Genomic DNA, 18,171 nt, shown 5'->3' on the forward strand with positions numbered 1-18,171 from the left:
CCATTTGGTTATGGTCTGAAATTCTTTTTTTTTTAATGTATTTTTTTAAATGGTTTTTAATGTTATTTTTGAAAGAGGGAGAGAGCGACAGAGCACGGTTGGGGGAGGGGCAGAGAGAGGGAGACAGAATCTGAAGCAGGCTTCAGGCTCTGAGCTGTCAGCACAGAGCCTGACATGGGGCTCAAACTCCAGAACTGTGAGATCATGACCTGAGCTGAAGTCAGACACTTAACTGACTGAGCCATCCAGGCGCCCCTGAAATTCTTTTACACAGTGTTGGATTAGATCTAACATTTGTTGAAAATTTTTACATCTATGTTTATGAGAGATCTTAAGTTTGCAGCCTTTTTTTCCTTGTCTGGTTTTGTTGTTAGGGTAATGCTGGCGTCCGAATGAGCTAAGGAGTATTTCTTCTGCTTCTAACTTCTGGAAGAGTTTGTAGAAAGTTGTATAATTGGTATAATTGCTTCTTTTTTTTTTTTTTTTTTAAAGTTTATTTATTTTGAGGAGAGGGTGTGTGTGTGAGCAGGGGAGAGGAAAGAGCAGAGAGGGTGGCGGGGGAGAGAGAGAGAGAATCCCAAGCAGGCTCTGTGCTGTCAGTGCTCCGTGCAGAACCCATCCCAGGATTCTGTACCATGAACCGTGAGATCATGATCTGAGCCAAAATCAAGAGTTGGATGCTCGCCAGTGGAGCAACCCAGGTGCCTCTTATAATTGATATAGTTACTTCTTAAATATATGGTAGAATTACCAGTGAACTCATCTGGGCCCAGTATGTTACCTGTTTTTGAAGGTTATTGATTCCATTTCTTAGGTAGATACAGTCCTATTCAGATTTTCTATTTTCTCTTTGTGTGAGTTCCTGAAGATTATATCTCTTAAGCAATTGGTACATTTCATTTGGTTATCAAATTTGTGGGCACAGAGTTGTTTATGATCCCTTATTTTAGTGTCCATGGGATTATAGTGATAGCCCTTCCTGGTATTAGTAATTTGTGTCTTTTTTTTTTTCCATCAGCCTGGCTATATATAGGCTTATTGATTCTATTGATCTTTTCTAAGAACCAGTTGATTTCTGCTTTAATTTTTATTTCTTCTCTTCAGTTTACTTTGGTTTTAATTTGCTTTTCTTTTTCTAATTGCCTAAGATGGAAGCTTAGCTTATTGCTATTGGATCTTTGTTCTTTCCTAATATATGCATTCAGTGCATTACATTTGCCTCTAAGTGTTGGCTTTTGGTATACCCCACAAATCTTGATAAAGTTGTATTTTCATTTTCATTCAGTTCGAAGTATTTTAAAATATCTCTTGAGATTTCTTCTTTGACCCATACCCTGGAGCCTGCTTCAGATTCTGTCTCTCTCTTTCTCTCTCTCTGCCCCTCCCCCCTCACACTTGTCTGTCTTCCTCAAAAATAAATAAATACTAAAAAATTTTTTAAGTGTGTTGTTTAATCTCCACAAATATTTGGGTATTTTCCAGCTATCTTTCTAGTATTGATTTCTAGTTTATTTCCATTGTGGTCTGAGAGCAGACAGTGTAGGATTTCTGTTCTATTCAAGTTGGTGTTTTATGGCTCAGAATGTGGCCTCTCTTGGTGAATGTTCCATGTGAACTTAAGAATGTGTATGCTACCTGCTTCAGATTCTGTATCTCTTTCTCTGCCCCGCCCCTGCTTGCTCACGCTCACTCGCTCTCTCCTCTCAAAAATAAACATTAACAACAACAAAATGAATGTGTATGCTACTGTTCTTGGATGAAGTAGTCTCTACATACATTCATTATATCCAGTTTCTTGATGGCATTGTTGACGTCAACTATGACCTTACTGATTTTCTGCCTAATCTCTCAGCTCTCTCCAGCTGTAGTAGTGGATTCATTCATTCTCTTTGCAATTCTTTTGGTTTTTGATGCTCCTTTTTGTTAGGTGCATACACATTGAGGATTGTTACCTCTTGGAGAATTGAGACTCCTTTATCATCATGTAAGTCTCACCTTACCCCTGATTACTTGCTCTGAAATCTGCTGTCTGATATTAATGTAGCTACTCCAACTTCTTTTGATTAGTGTGGCAAAATTTAAAAGTTTGAAGGTTTTTGTAAACAGTCATGTCTTTTGATCCTCTCTAATTGTTTTATTTAGACTGTTGATGTTTAAAGTGGTTATAAGCTCTTGTTTTTTGTTACCTTTTAGCTTTTTTCCCCTCTTTTGTGGTTTTAATTGAGCATTGTATATGGATCCAGTTTCTCTCCTTAGCATATCAATTATTTTATTTTTGAATATTTATTTTTGAGAGAGAGCGCATGCGCCAGAGAGCTCATGGGAGGGGTGGAGAGAGAGGGAGATAGAGGATCCAAAGAGGGCTCTGCTGTGACAGCAGAGAGCCCCCATGCAGGGGTCCAAACTCAGGAACCTCACGATTGAGACCTGAGCCACAGTCAAATGCTTAACTGACTAAGCCATTCAGGTCCCCCCAAACTTCTTTAGTTTTCCCTAGAGTTTGCAATGTACATTATAGGTGGTACAAGTAGTTTATAATAAAGTATTTCTAGTTCCTCTCTTGTCCCTTGTATCACTGCTGTCATTCATTTTATTTGTACATAAGCTGTTGCTATTATTTTGAATTATCTGTTAGATTAAAAGTAGGAAAAAATAAAAATGTTATTTTACTTTCACTTTAATGCCCTTCCTTTCTTGATGTGGTTTGAATTTTTAATCCATATCATTTTTCTTCTCACTGAAGAACTTTTTTAAAGCTTATTTTTGAGAGAAATGGAGACAGTGTGAGTTAGGGAGGGGCAGAGAGAGGGAGAGAGGAGTGAGAAGATCCCAAGCAGGCTCCATGCTGATAGTGCAGTGCCTGGTGCAGGGCTTAAACCCATGAAGCCATGAAATGATCTGAGCTGAAGTCAAGAGTTGGACACTTAACTGAGCCACCCAGGCACCGCTGAAGAACTCTTCTAACATTTCTTGCAAGGCAGGTCTGCTGGCAACATATCTCAGTTTTTAATTGTCTAAGTCTTTATTTTTCCTTCACTTTTGAAATGGTACAGAATCTGCCCCCCCCCCCCCCCATTTTTTCAGGGTACAGAACTGCAGGTTTTTAAAAAAATTTTGTTTTACCTCTCAGTATTTTAAATATTTCACTCTACTCTCTCCTTGCTTGCATGACTTCTGAGAAGTCAGATGTAATTCTTATCTTTGCTTCTCTATAGGTTAGGGCTTTTTTTCCCTGGGCTTCCGGATTCTTTTCTTTATCCTTGATTTTCTGCAGCGTATGAATATGATATGTCTAGGTGTTGGATTTTTGTTTTTATTTTGTCTTTTCTTTATGGCATTTATCCTGCTTGGTGTTATTTGGTGTCTGACGCTAATATGGGGAAATTTTCAGTCAAAATTTTCTTCTGTCAATTCCCATTACAAGTGTAGTTGTCCCATACTTATTGGATGTTCTGTTCCATTTTTTTAAAGTCATTTTCCTCTTTACTTTTCAAGTTTGGAAGTTTCTATTGACATATCCTCAAGCTTAGAGATTCTTTACTCAGTTCTGTTAGTCTGCTGATGAGATAATCAAAGGCATTCTTCATTTCTGTTAGTGTTTTTGATCTCTTTTTTAAAAAATATGTGGTCTTGGGGCACCTGGGTGGCTCAGTCAGTTAAGTGTCCAACTTTGGTTCAGTTCATGGCCTCACGGTTTGTGAGTTTGAGCCCCGCATCAGGTTCTGTGCTGATAGCATGGAGCCTGGAACCTGCTTCAGATTCGGTGTCTTTCTCTCTGCCCCTCCCCTGCTCATGCTCTGTCACTTTCTCTCTCAAAAATAAACATTAAAAAAAATAAAGTTAAAATATGTGGACTTTTTTTCTTAAGTTCATTTATTTTGATAGAGCAAGAGCGTGAATGTGTGTGCATCTGGGGGAGGGGTAGAGAGAGGAGAAAGAATCCCAAGCAGGGATACGTGGGCTGGAACTCATGAACCACAAGATCATGACCTGAGCCGAAGTTGGATGTTTAACCTACTGAGCCACCCAGGCGCCCGTAACATTTTTTTGATTCCTAGAATTTCCGTTTCTGTTACTCATTTGTTTTTGTATGGTGTCTACTTTGTCCACTAGAGCCCTTAGCATATTAATCACAGTAGATATTTCTGGTAATTCCAATACCTGCCATATCTGAGTTATTTTTGATGCTCTGTTTCTTCAAACTGTGTTTTTTACCTTTTAGTATGCCTTATAATTTTTTTGATGAAAGCAGGACATGATGTCATGGGTAAAAAGGACTGAGGTAAGTAGGCTTTAGTGATGTCCATCCCCCCTTCTCCTCCCAACCTCCTGTACTCTTAGGTGGTACAGGATGGCTGGACGGAGCTGGAGTTGGGGATTTCCCTTCCCCCAGGTTCTGGTTTCAAAATGGTTGCTTTAACACCCCCCTTGCTGGATGCACAAGGGGGCTTTCTTTCATCTTCACTGTGAGAACCTTGTGGAGCTCATGGAGGTAAAGCTCACCAAATGGGGGGCATCCTCCCTAATGCTGAGACCCTCTCTTATTCTTTACTCTCAGAGTTGTCCAGACTGAGCCTCCAGCAGTTTGTCTGTTGCAGTTGAGGTTTTCCTACCCTAGTGCCGGTTCCCATGGAGGTTTCTATTCGTGAGTTGCTATTTTTGTAAATTGTGATTCTTTACATCTGCTTGTCTAATTTTTAGGGAAGTGGTTTTTTTGCCCTCATTTTTCTCATGGATCTAAGAAGATTGTGGATTTTCAGTTTGTTTAGTTATTTATATATTAAGACACAGTGATGACTTCTAAGCTCTTTACGTACTGACCAGAAATGGGAAATCTGCCCTACCTCTCTGTGCTTTTTACTTCTTTCCTCCCTTAAAATTTTTTTTATTGTGGTAAAAAATATATAACATAAAATATATTCCTTATTTACAGTTCGGTAGGGTTAAGTATATAGTCGCACATTGTTGTGCAAACCAGTCTCTAGAACATTTTTTATCTTGCATGACTGAAATTCAATACCCATTAAACAGCAACTCCCATTCCCCTGGTGCCCCCCTCCCCCAGCCTATGGCAACTACCATTCTGTTGTGTTCATTTGAATTTCAATATTATAGATACTTCATATGAGTGAAATCATATACTATTTGTCTTCTGTGACTGGATTGTTTTACTTAGCACGGTGTCCTCAAGATTCATCCAGGTCTCCTTTTTAAGACTAATATTTCACTGTAGCATACATTACATTTTGTGTCTCCATCATCTGTTGATGGATGGACACTTGATTGCTCTACCTTTTTGGCTATTGCAGTAGTGCTGTCATGAACATAGGTGTGCAAATTATCTCTTAAATATACTGTTTTGAATTTTTTTTTTGTAGTTACACCTAGAAGTGGAATTGCTGGATCATACAGTAATTCTAATTTTTTGAGGAAAAAATTAAAGCCACACTTTAGCTTTACCATTTTATTTTCCCACCAATAGTGCACAAATGTTCGAATTTCTCCATATTCTCACCACCACTTGTTTTTTTGATAGTGACCATCTTGATGGGTGTGAAGTGATACCTCATTCTGGTTTTGATTTGCATATCCCTAATGATTAGTGACGTTGAGTATCTTTTCATATGCTTGGAGGCTACTTGGGTATCATCTTTGGATCAGTGTCTATTCAAATCCTTAGCCCATTATTTGTTTATTGTTAGGTTGTAGGAATTCTTTATATATACTCTGCTTATTGATGCCTTATCAGATAACATGATAAATATCTACTCTTACCAGGGTCTGAAGTTATAATTACTCTATCCTCTTCCCTCAAAATACAGAGTTTTAAGAACACTTGAATTCTGATTTCTGTCTTTATGACTTACATATTATTATCCATCATTTTAGGTAGTTTCACTTTGGTTTTATTCTGCCCTTCCCCTTCCCACTCGCAGTCAACTTTTGCTTATTCTTTAACTGAACCAGTGTTTGTTTAGTTTGATTTCTTTGTTTACTGTTTCTTCTTGCATGTCATGTCTTTCCTAAGTGATCAGTTTCTATATTCTTTTTTTCCCCCACTTTAAGTAGACCCCACCCCCAGTGGGTGGAACACAGGGCTGGAACTCACAACTCTGAGATGGAGACTTTGAGCTGAGATCAAGTCGGATGCTTAACTAACGACCCAGGTGCCCCATCTATATTCTGAAGTACATCCATAAATAGCTTTTTCAGTGAAAGTCTGTTAATTATAAACACTTAGGTTTTTATTTTCCTTTATTTGTGTTCTGAAAGGTTTTCAGTTGTATCTTCTTTCATAAAGATATTACCATGTCTTTTGTCTTTTTTTTTTTTTTTCCTAAGTTTATTTTAAGAGAGTGTGGGAGAGGGGGAAAAGAGAGAATCCCAAGCAGGCTCCATGCTGTCAACATAAGAGCCTGACTTGGGGGCTTGAATTTACAAACTGTGAGATCATGACCTGAATTGGAATCAAGAGTGGGACCCTTAACCAACTGAGCCACCCAGGTGCCCTGGTGTTTTTAATTTTTAAGATTAATTTATGTCCAAGTTAGTTATCATATAGTACAATAATGATTTCAGTAGATTCCAGTGATTTATCCCTTTTGTCTAACACCTAGTGCTCATCCCAGCAAGCATCTTCCTTAATGTCCTTTACTCATTTAGCCCATTTCCCCACCCACAGCCCCTCCAGCAACCTTTAAGAGTCTCTTAAAACAGAGTTCCTGTTTTTATATTATTTTTGCTTCCTTTCCCTTATGTTCATCTGTTTTGTGTCTTAAATTCCACATGAGTGGAGTCATAGGATATTTGTCTTTCTCTGACTGATTTATTTCACCTAGCCATAGTCTAATACCCTCTAGTTCCATCTATGTAGTTGTAAATGGCAAAATTTATTCCTTTTGATTGCTGAGTAATACTCCATTGTATATATACACCATGTCTTTATCCATTCATCAATTGATGGGACATTGGGCTCCTTCTGTACTTTGGTTGTTGATAGTGCTGCTGTAAACATTGGGGTGCATGTGTCCCTTTGAAAGAGCACACCTGTATCCCTTGGATACTTAATAGCAAAAATTGCTGGGTCATAGGGTAGTTCTATTTTTAACTTTCTGAGGAATCTCCATACTGTTTTCCAGAGTGGCTGCACCAGTTTGCATTCCCACCAGCAGTGCACAAGAGATTCTTTCTCCACATCCTCACCAATATCTGTACTTGCCTGAGTTAATTTTAGCCATTTGGAATGGTATGAGGTGGTATCTCATTGTGGTTTTAATTATATTTCCCAGATAATGAGTGATGTTGAGTATTTTTTCATGTCTGTTAGTCATCTGGATGTTGTCTTTGGTAAAGTGTCTATTTTATCTTTTATCCATTTCTTCACTGGATTATTTCTTTTTTGGGTATCGAGTTTGATAAATTCTTTAATGTTTATTTTTGAGAGAGAGAGACAGAGAATGAGTGGGGGAGGGGCAGAGAGAGAAGGAGACACAGAATCCAAAGCAGGTTCCAGGCTCTGAGCTGTCAGCAGAGTCCAACATGGGGCTTGAACTCGTGAACCACAAGATTCACAGTACTCTGAGCCAGCCAGGTGCCCCATCATGTCTTTGGTCTTCTGTTTGACACTTAAGTTTCTATTGAGAAACCAGTTCAGTTGTTACTTCTTCATAGAATATCTGTTTTTCCTTCTTGTTGCTTCTCTTTGTGGTATTCTTCTGTATCCTTATGATGGGTCTAGGTGCAGATTTAACTTATATCCTGCTTGGTTGGGGCTTTGCTTCCTAAATATGAGGCTCCCTATCTTTCATCAACTCTTGAAAATACTTAGCTAGTAGTTCTTTAAATATTGCCTCTTCCCCATTCTCTCTATTCCTTCCTTTTGGGCCACCTGTTAAAACTTTCTCATTTTTGGACCTCTTTATTTTATTCCCCCTATAAACCTTTCTTTCACAAAATTTTTAAGTTTGCTAACCTTTTGTAATCTCCTTATATCTCTTCTCATATATATATCATCTCTTATATTCTCTTCATCTAATTTGCCATTTTTTTCTTTGCTTTTCTAAGCGATTCTGTTTGGTTAATTTTAAAATCTTCTGATCTTTGTTGGTATCGTTTGCTTGTCTCCTGGTTTTGATTCCTTCTTTTATGACTTTAAACATTGGAATGTACTTATAGTCTCTAGTGTATTTTACTAACTTTGGTTCTTATCGGTGTAACTACTCATTGTTCAGTCATAGTAAAAGATTGGTCCTTATGTGTTTTGTAATTTAGAATTGTAAACTCAGGTTCAGCAGGACTTTATATATGGGACTCTTACGTGACTTTGGTAGAGAGTGTCTGTCTCCAGGTTTCCCAGGGATTTTACCAGGCTGAGGCCATTTTAGGTTAGATTCTCAGTGAGGAGAAGTTGTTACCAGACCAGTCAAGGCAGTGTAAATCTGTACTCTGAACTCAAGTGAAGGCAGGCCGAAGATTATAAATTCTCTAGGGATGTACCCTTTTCTCTCTCCTCTCATGGAGACTAGGTCCTTTTGTCTCCCTAGTGTCAGGTGAGGTGACTGTTTTTCACTTATCTGTGTCTTTCCCTGAAGCTGTTGTAGTTCTTAATAATCTTAGGACTATTTACTGCTTTGTTACCTAGAGCTTTCTATGCATTATCTCAGAATGATGATGGGGAGAGATATGATAGGGATTATTATACCCATTTTACAACTAAGTAAAACTAGAGCTGTTACTCTTCTGAGATTATGTAGGTGGCAAATGATAAAGCTATCTTAGAGCTTGCCATGAGAAATGAGGCATTCTGTGTCTTTTTGCCATGCAGCCGCTGGTAATACTCTTCATTAGGATAAAACTAGGTATCACCTCAACATCAGTCGTAAAGAACCAGTGTTTTCCTGCAGGTTTGTTAAAATTCATTCGTTCAACAAATTTGAGCACCTGCTACATTCTAGGCACAAGAATTAAATACAGGAGGTCTGTTACAACTGGGAGCTGAAGTACAGATTTTAGATTTGCTGCCTGACATGCTTTCTGCTTTCCTTCTATAGACTAATAATGGTCTCCAGCTGCCAAAGAATGTTGTGGATGCCAAGAGAAAGGTAACCATTTCTCAGCCCCTTGAGTGGAACTGGATGCCTCTAGGAGCCCACGCCGGCTGGCAGTAGACATGGCTGAATTTACAAGCTACAAGGATACTCCCTCCAGCCGCCACTTGCGGTTTAAGTTACAGAGTCTAAGTCGCCGCCTTGATGAGTTGGAGGAAGCCACCAAAAACCTCCAGAAAGCAGAGGATGAGCTCCTGGATCTCCAGGACAAGGTGATTCAGGCAGAAGGCAGCAACTCCAGTATGTTGGCAGAGATTGAAGTGTTGCGCCAGCGAGTGCTGAGAATCGAAGGCAAAGATGAGGAAATTAAGAGAGCAGAGGATCTGTGTCAGCTTATGAAGGAGAAGCTTGAAGAGGAAGAAAATCTCACCCGGGAACTGAAATCTGAGATTGAACGGCTTCAGAAACGAATGGCTGAACTGGAGAAGCTGGAGGAGGCCTTTGGCAGGAGTAAGAATGATTGTACCCAACTCTGTCTGAGCCTGAATGAGGAGAGAAACCTGACAAAGAAGATCTCTGCTGAGCTGGAAATGCTCAGGGTCAAAGTGAAAGAACTGGAATCTTCTGAGGACCGCCTGGATAAAACTGAGCAGAGTTTAGTGTCAGAGTTAGAAAAACTGAAATCATTAACTCTGAGCTTTGTAAGTGAGAGAAAATACTTGAACGAAAAGGAGAAAGAGAATGAGAAACTGATAAAAGAGCTCACTCAAAAACTGGAGCAGAACAAAAAAATGAACCGAGATTATTCAAGGAATGCTTCTAATCTTCTGGAAAGGAATGACCTGCGGATTGAGGACGGGATCTCCTCCACACTGCCGTGCAAAGAATCCAGAAGGAAGGGCACTCTGGACTATCTAAAGCAGGTAGAGAATGAAACAAGAAACAAATCAGAAAATGAAAAGAACCGAAATCAAGAAGACAACAAAGTTAAAGATCTCAACCAAGAGATTGAGAAACTCAAGACACAAATCAAACATTTTGAATCTTTGGAAGAAGAGCTTAAGAAAATGAGGGCCAAAAATAATGATCTTCAGGATAATTACCTAAGTGAACAAAATAAAAACAAACTCTTGGCCAGCCAGCTGGAGGAGATAAAGCTACAAATCAAGAAACAGAAAGAGTTAGAGAATGGGGAGGTAGAAGGGGAGGAGGCTTTCCTATCCAGCAAAGGCAGACACGAGAGGACTAAGTTAAGAGGCCATGGGAATGAGGCACCTATGTCCAAGCACACACCGCGGGAACTGTCCCCTCAACAGAAGCGGGAGAGGCATCGAAACAGGGATATTGCACTCAACAATGAAAACTGTTCTCTGGGCAATAGGCAGGTGTCCTCACCCAATTTCACCAATAGGAGGGCAGCCAAAGCTTCCAACATCGGGGCCAGTACAGACAGTGGGACTCAGGAGACCAGGAGAACTGAAGATCGATTTGTATCTGGCTCTTCTCAGAGTGAAGGAAAGAAGTCCAGGGAGCAGCCTTCAGTGCTTAGCCGCTACCCGCCTGCTGCTCAGGAGCACAGTAAAGCGTGGAAGAGTGCTCCCAAACCAGGTACTGAGAGTGGGTTGAAGGGAAAAGTGGAGAAGACCACACGGACATTTAGTGATAATACCACCTATGGATCTGTTCCCAGTGACGTACTGGGTAGAGCTGACAAGGCTTCTGACACCCCTGCCGAGGCCCTCTTTGTCAAGAGGGGGCAGGTACCTGGCAATGGAAGTCAGGGAACTCAGGCTGCAGACTGTGGCAGTTCTAAGGCAGTTGGAGCTCTGGCCTCCTCTCGAAGATCTTCCTCAGAAGGGCTCTCCAAGGGCAAAAAGGCTGCCAGTAGCCTGGAGGCTGATACCAGTTCCCCAAATTCCAAGTCTCCACTTTTATCAAAGTATCCTTATAATTCCAGAAGCCAAGAGAACATCCTTCAGGGCCTTTCAACCCCAAATAAAGAAGGTGTTGATCAACCTGTAGCAGTTGTGATGGAAGACAGCAGTCAGCATGAGGCCCTGAGGTGCCGAGTCATCAAATCCAGTGGCAGAGAGAGGCCAGACTCAGATGACGACGTGGACGTCACATCTCTTGTTACTGCCAAATTGGTAAACACTACCATCACTCCAGAGCCAGAGCTCAAACACCAACCCAACTCTAGAGAGAAAGCCAAATCCCGAGGGTTACTCAGAAACTCCCTGTTTGAGAATGATAAAGACGCTGGGACAGAAAGCGAGTCTGTGAAACCTGTCAGAGCCTCCACCAATGCCACAGAGTTCCCAGATGCCAATGGTGCTGGGGTCAAAAGCCAGCGGCCCTTTAGCCCCAGAGAAGCGTTGCGGTCGAGAGCCATCATCAAACCTGTCATCATTGATAAGGATGTGAAAAAAATCATGGGAGGATCTGGAACTGAGGCCACAGTGGAGAAGCAGAAATCCACCTCCAAACCAGGGCTAAATAAGGTGACAAGTAGCATAACTATCTACCCCTCTGACAGCAGCAGCCCCAGAGCCGCCCCAGGTGAGGCCCCGCGGGAAAGGCACACATCCACCAGCAACATCCAGGTTGGGCCAGCAGAGCTCACATCAGTTAGCAACCACGTCAGCTCCCCTTTTGAGCTCTCCATTCACAAACACGACATTGCCCTGCAGTTCACAGAAGCTGAGAGAATGGGAGATGGGTCCCTGAAGAACAAGCCAGAAACCGTGGTCTCTCGTAGCAGCATTATAATCAAGCCATCGGATCCTGTGGAGAGGAACAGCCATGCCCCCCCAGCGGAGACAATCAGGTGGAAAAGCCATAGTGCCCCTTCAGAAGTGGGCTCTTCAGATGCCAGACATGTTACTGTGCGGAATGCGTGGAAGAGTAGGCGAGACTTGAACTCCTTAGAAGACCCCCCAATTCGAACAGGTAGAAATGTGGAAGCTACCAACGCCTACACCCAGAGGGCCTCCACAGACTGTTCAGACCTCGGACAGCCCAGGTTGTACCTTTGTGAGCAGGGTGCTCGAAGGGCAGGAAATTCAGGGGATGCCCCTGAGCTCACCTCCAGAAGGACCCAGAGTAGCCTCACCGTGTCTGAGGCGCTGACTCGTCGGAATCGGGTGGGAGACGCTGCCACCACAGCTGCAGCCTGGAACCACTCGGCAGGCACGGTGAGCCACCCCCTGCTGTCCCTATCCCCCCCCCGCGGACTCTTTTACATTCCTCTTTGCTCCCTCTGTCCTGACGTGTGTGTTTCAGGGTTATGGGGCTGGGAAATCCTGGTAGAGCTAGCTGGATTGCTCAGAGAACTGCTAAAAATAAGGTAGGTTTGGCCTTGAACAAGAGTGAAGTACCTTGAAGAAGGTATTTGGCAGAGAGCGGCATGAGTTTCCCAAACCTCCTTTTCCAGTTTGTCTCTTCTACATATGAAGGCCACACAAAAAGGAGAGCGAGCTGGCCTCCATTCTCTTGGTTTGCCAGCAGAGCAAAAAGAACTCCCCTAAAACCCAACAAAGCAGCACCTAGAAGCACAGGAACCAGCTGCAGCCATGGGAAGCTCTGGGCCAGGGTACCCAGGGACCCCTCTGTAGTGCACATAGGAGGGGGGCAGGGAGAGAGTCTCCACAGCAGAGTTTTGCCAGCTGCTGGCACACGGGGGATGAGAATGAGGGCTTCCAGTGGCCTACTTTATACACTCTGTGCCCATGTGTCACTTTATTTTGCCCCAGAAACCTGCCTAAGCCATTTTTCTATCATCGGTCTGAGGCCAGGACTGGTTCAGTATGACTCCTTACAGGATAGATAAATCCAGAACCACTACCTCCTTTGAGGGTCAGAGTGTCAGAACAGCACCTAAAAGGGAAGCCCCTGGGAGTGTCTTTTAGATGTGGAGTCTATGAGGATGAAAGACGTTTTGGACGTAAGACGTGGGTTTCCTTCTTTTTAAAAGGCAGGAGATGGTGTATTAACTTGAAATGTCCTAGAAGTCCATACTGGGTACTCACCATCTGACAGAGTATGTCCTCACCGTCTCAGTCTCTCCAAGAGCCTCCATTTTTCAGATCTGGACACTGATGGTCGGAGACACAAAAGCGTCTTACCCAAGGCCACCAAACTGAATTACTGGATAAGCTAAGATCCGCCCCCCCCCCCTTTTTTTAATTGTTTATTTTTGAGAGAGGGAGACACAGAATCCCAAGCAGGCTCCATGCTGTCAGTACAGAGCCTGACGATGCAGGGTTTGAACTCAAGAACTGAGATCACGATCTGAGCCCAAATCAAGAGTCAGACACTTAACTGGCTGAGCCACCTTCCTGTTTCTGAATCCAGTGCTCGGTCTACCCCGCCAACCTTTCTCACTCATACTTCTGTTCTTTGATATGTGTTTGTTGGGAAGGACCAAAAACACTGAAAAGGCAGAATTCTGATGGAAGAGGAGTGAAGAGAGGGGTTTAGGCCCCTGAGGCTCTGGCCGAGACAGGATGAGGTATAGGTGTAGGGCCGAAGAGGGAAGGCACCTGAGCTTTTCAGTAGTTTTTAAGTGGGAAGTAGGAAAAGCTTGTCTTGTCCTTTTCAGCAGTCTATAATCCCTCGCCCCCCAAGCAGGGAACTGCGGCCTGCACGCACAGAACTCCAGGATGGCCGGGCCTCCTTACGGGACCACATGGTGCGGCCCCGTCCTCCACTGGCCCCTGCTCAGTTGTGAGCTGCCGGTCTGCCTCTGAGCCCTGGGCAGCCTGGGGGGTTGTGGTCTACCTGAGTTCCCTCAGGCCAGAGAAGAATCTCTGCAGTTATGCGGTGATCTGCCTGCCCTGCACCTCCCTCTGCCAGGCTGAAGAGGACCACTGGGGAAGGGAGGGTCTTGTTTGTTATTCGCTATTGTCCTTTGCAGCTCACTTTTGTCATTACTGGCACAGGAGGAAGGTGATGACTGCACACTTGGTGGCCACAGACGACTGCACAACTCCCTGGAGCGGTCTGAACTGCCTGCAAAACAGGGGCTGCCAGAGCCCGGGCTCGCCCGGGCCGAGGAACGGTTACGGCCCGCCAAGCCCTGTGCCGAGGACAACTGAACCAGCTGGGTGAGGTCTGCCGTCTCTTCTGCTCCTGCTTCTCCGCTCTCCTGCCTTCCTGCCCTGTGAAGGATGCAAGGCCAGTTAACCAGGCTAGACGCCAGGCCTTGGCTGGGAGACTGGCAGACCAGGCTGTGGCTTGGGTCATTTTACCAGTTGGCCAGAGGGGATCAGAAACTACAAGCTGGACATAGTCACCCAGGCCTAGCCTTCCTTGCATGAGTTCTCTGTCCTTGCCCCTGTCCCCAGGTCGGATGGGCCACTCTGGCCCCCAGATGGGGAAAGATCTAGAAACCCCGGTTTTCTCCCTGTACCACAGCAGCTGAAATCTCTTCTCTGCTCCTTGGTGGGTCAGCGGGCAGCCCCTTCTGTGTGGTTCGTTTCTTAGTCTCTTCACCGCATCCAGTTCACTCCTTGTTTGCCCTGGGGGCCAAAGTGGCCCCTAAGACTTAGCATCCATCACCTCCATCTAGGGGGCTTCCACTCCTTTCCCCTTTGGAGTTCTTCAGACTCGTACAGCAGAAGAGGTCTGTGCTGCCTCAAAAGGATTACGGGACCAACCTTCAGGCTGAAGCTTCTCGGACACGGCCCCCTGGCTGACTGCTGTTTCCTGGGGGCAGAACACACGGGTACCCACCTATTGGAATGACATCATCATCCCTCCTCTCCCCTGGCTCTATGCTCACCTTCCAAAGGCATCTCAAAGTGCACAAGCCTCACGCATCTCCTTCCCTGGGCACCAGTAATGCTGCTGGCACTGCCTGTTCCTCCCATGGCTGGAGACATCAGGCTGACTCCGTCGTTTCCATCTTTGGAATACTTCTGGACTAAACTGGGCCTGACCCAGCATACTCTGCCTTCTAGGAAGTGCCCAGCAAGGGGGAAAGTGGGCAGGAAGAAACATTTCCCCAGTCACTCCACAAAGCAATAGTTCCATGAAAGGCATGGACTTCCTTCCTCTTCCTTCATCCCCCACGGAGGAGGAGGTATCGCACTTTACCAGACTGATGCATTCCTACAGAAGTGGGCCCACGGTTTCTGCAAACTGTCGTGATGACTTCACTGGAGGAAAGGTAATAAATGCCCGCTCAGGGCCCCAGGTGTATACAGTGCAAAATGCAGCAAACCTTTCAGGAAGCCACATAAAGTTTATTAATTTCCTTATGGCACATGGGGAAGTTGAAAAGAACCACGTATTCTTGGCACTGCTTTTTGTAGAACTTTCTCAGTTCAAAGAAGGGATCCCTTTTCAAAGGCTACTTTTAATGGCACAGATACTGTTCCTTCATAGTGAAAGAGAGCATTACTTAGGAGTCAGGAAAGCTGAATTTGCTTCATGGCTTTGTATTTTCTTGCTGTGTGACTTTGGGCAAGTCACCATCCTCTTAGGGCCTCAGCTTCCTTATCTATACAATGAATTCTTTGAATTCTGTGTAATGGTCTCTAAGGGTCCTAAATCTGGCATTCTGAGGTGGTTCTGTTTACACTGTCCTGATTCTGCTTTTGGAAGGTAGCATCCAGATGGTTTTGGGGAATGTGTCCTCCCCCAGCCTTGTTTTTCTGGGCCTTATTCTTTCTGTGTTCTAATGTCAGGAGGATGAGCTCAGAGAAGCTCCTTCATTCTTCTAGTTTGTAAGATGAAGGGATTAGATCAGACGGCTTCTGCAGCCCTTTTGGCACTAGTCTTGCCCACTTGCCACACAGCGTCCGTCTTTTGTGACACAAGGTGGCCGTCTCCTGTTGCTGTGGGCCATATTCCCTGCCTACACTTGGGAACCAGCGTCCGCCTCACCCGTGACGGCCATCAGACCCAGACATCCTGGAGGCGGCTTAGGGTACACTGATGAGCTTCCTTTCAGGGTCAGGAATGTTTTGCGCATACTTCCCATTTTTCTGGAGGTGTGCCAGTCTAAGGGTATTACTGTGTAGCTCATCTTTCCATAGTGCTGACTCAGATGCTCAGTTTATGATGCTGTTTTTAAAATCTCTTCCTGCTGCTGCTTCTGGGTCACTGGCCAGAAACTAGCTTGCCCGAAGCGTAACCTTTCTACCTGCAGCCTCCCTGCCATCCTTCACTGGTTGGCAACCTTGAGAGTCCAAAGAAAATGGACCTCTGCGGGGGTCAACTGAGGTTATAGGAAACGAAGTCTGTGGCTCTTCTCGGCTGGTGGAAACAAAAGGGTGCCAAGCCATGCCTGCAAAGATTTCGCCACTAATTATCTTCTTTGGGCGTTGGAGCCCTGGATTCTGGTGCTGTAGCTCCTGGTGCCAAAGTCTGGATCTTTCCACACTGCAGCAGCACCAACATCTGCCACTACCCAAATGCTCTGGAAGAGGGACAGCCACGGTGCCCTCTTGCTGGGGGCTGCTATCTTAAAATCTGAGTGCAATAGGGTTTGATTGTAACAGTTATTTCAGGATATTGTGTTTCCTTACTCTGCATACTTTCTAGAACCATTGTAAAATAGATTTTATTTTTAAGTGTCCTCAACATTGCAGAAGATACCAATTGTAATAGCAGATGAAGGCTGGAGGCTCAGTTCCTCTGGGTTTCAAATGGCTGGCAAGGCTGGCTCTCAAATTCCAAAGTTGGAAGGCACCTTTCTGAAAAGCAACCTCTGTGACCATCTGGACCCAGGCCTCACCATCAGGGGTCCTGGAAGAAATTTCCACATAAAGGGGAGACCTGGTAATTAAATAGCTGCTCAATCAAGCCAAATATCCCCACTGTCCCTGCCAACAAACCCACTTATATGACAAGTCTCTTCTGCAGTGTGGCTCTGACTCTAGATTTTACTGGCAGGTGTATTCATTGTGGCAGGGGGTCCAGCAAGCCGGGCGAACCTGGCACTCCAGAGCTGCTTGGTTGGAGGAAGCAGACCTGGCTGAATGCCAGAGGCTGGGTTCCCTTCCACCTGCTGCCGCCTGTGTCTCACTACTCGGGCACTACAAGCAACCAGAGAAAGCTGCAGGGCTGGTGGCCGAAGGGGATTTGCAGTGGGGCCAAGGACTCCAGCCTCTGCTCCGGGCAAGCCTGCACATAAGTCATTCCCCTCTTACGGGGTGTTGGAGGGTCTGTGGCTGATCTTGGAACTGTCCTCCTGGGGGCAGTTTTAGTGCTTTACATTTAGGGGTTAGTGCCAAGTGCTACCATTTCCCAGTAAAGGAACAGGGACCCAGTCCCTAGCTGCCTCTGTTGATGTGGGGTTTGTATGTTACTCTGACAAGACTGCTTTGGAAGAGCTGCTTTTAGGGATTAACTTTTGTCTACCCTGGGTGGGGCACAGGGTTCTCCTCAAAGCCTCACAACCAAGATCATAGGAAAGGGGCCCTATTTTCCTGCTGCTTCACAGCTCAGAACATGTACTGAATGGAATGTATTTTTAAGAGAATAAAGTCTATTTTTTTGTATTTTAAAGATTGGGAGGGCTAGGGAAGTGTAGCCCTCAAAAAACCCTGTTAATGCATTAAAGGCCCCTGTGCTAGGGGGCATCAGTATCTGTCAGTCCACATCTACTTGTTCAGGCAGGTGCTCTGGTCTCACCCCTGCCCCTTGGAGTCTAGGTGCAGCAGCTTCTACATTCCTGCTCCAAGCCTGGGACCAAGGAGGCCGGACCCTGTTGCTGGAAACCAGGGTGAAGCCATGAGCAGTGACTCAGGGCTCCTTGGGTGCATGTGTATAGTGGAAGCTGCCTGTCTGCATGTATCCTCTGGCTCTAATGCTGTCTGTTGGCTCTGCAGCACAATATGTAACCAATAAAGCTCCCTAGTTTCCATGTGCTCTGTGTGTCAGTGATGCCATTTCTCTTGCTGTCCTCTGAGTACAACTGTTGTCTATGCACTGATACAGCTAGTGTGTTTCACTGTATTTTATTTAAAATACTCAGTGATGCCCTAAAGACTGGAAACCTGCTGAGGCTTGGAAAATGACACACCTAGCACCCACAAAACTGGGCTTAGAATTGCTTAACTGCTACATTTTTTAGTTTTAAAACAATTATCATTGTCTCAAGCTACCTATGCCATGT

At 44.4% G+C, this 18,171-nt stretch overlaps 1 protein-coding gene across 5 annotated transcripts in view; it reads left to right on the forward strand.

The window, feature by feature from the left end:
- LUZP1 (leucine zipper protein 1) overlaps window positions 1-17,924 on the forward strand; it is a 99,004-nt gene extending 81,080 nt beyond the window's left edge. For 2 of the 5 annotated variants that reach the window (XM_039231465.1, XM_039231473.1), the window contains 2 exons: window positions 9,051-12,241; window positions 13,988-17,924. In XM_039231465.1, coding sequence (XP_039087396.1) covers window positions 9,170-12,241; window positions 13,988-14,143 — 3,228 coding nt within the window. In that variant the 5' untranslated portion in view covers window positions 9,051-9,169 and the 3' untranslated portion in view covers window positions 14,144-17,924. The remainder of the gene's footprint in view (window positions 1-9,050; window positions 12,242-13,987) is intronic. The other 3 variants (XR_005528310.1, XM_039231491.1, XM_039231482.1) reach the window with 3 other exon arrangements.
- Window positions 17,925-18,171: the final 247 nt, after the last annotated feature.

This window comes from Hyaena hyaena, unplaced genomic scaffold (assembly GCF_003009895.1).
Source record: "Hyaena hyaena isolate Hyena2069 unplaced genomic scaffold, ASM300989v1 scaffold_3, whole genome shotgun sequence".
In the NCBI taxonomy this organism is placed as follows: Eukaryota; Metazoa; Chordata; class Mammalia; order Carnivora; family Hyaenidae; genus Hyaena; species Hyaena hyaena.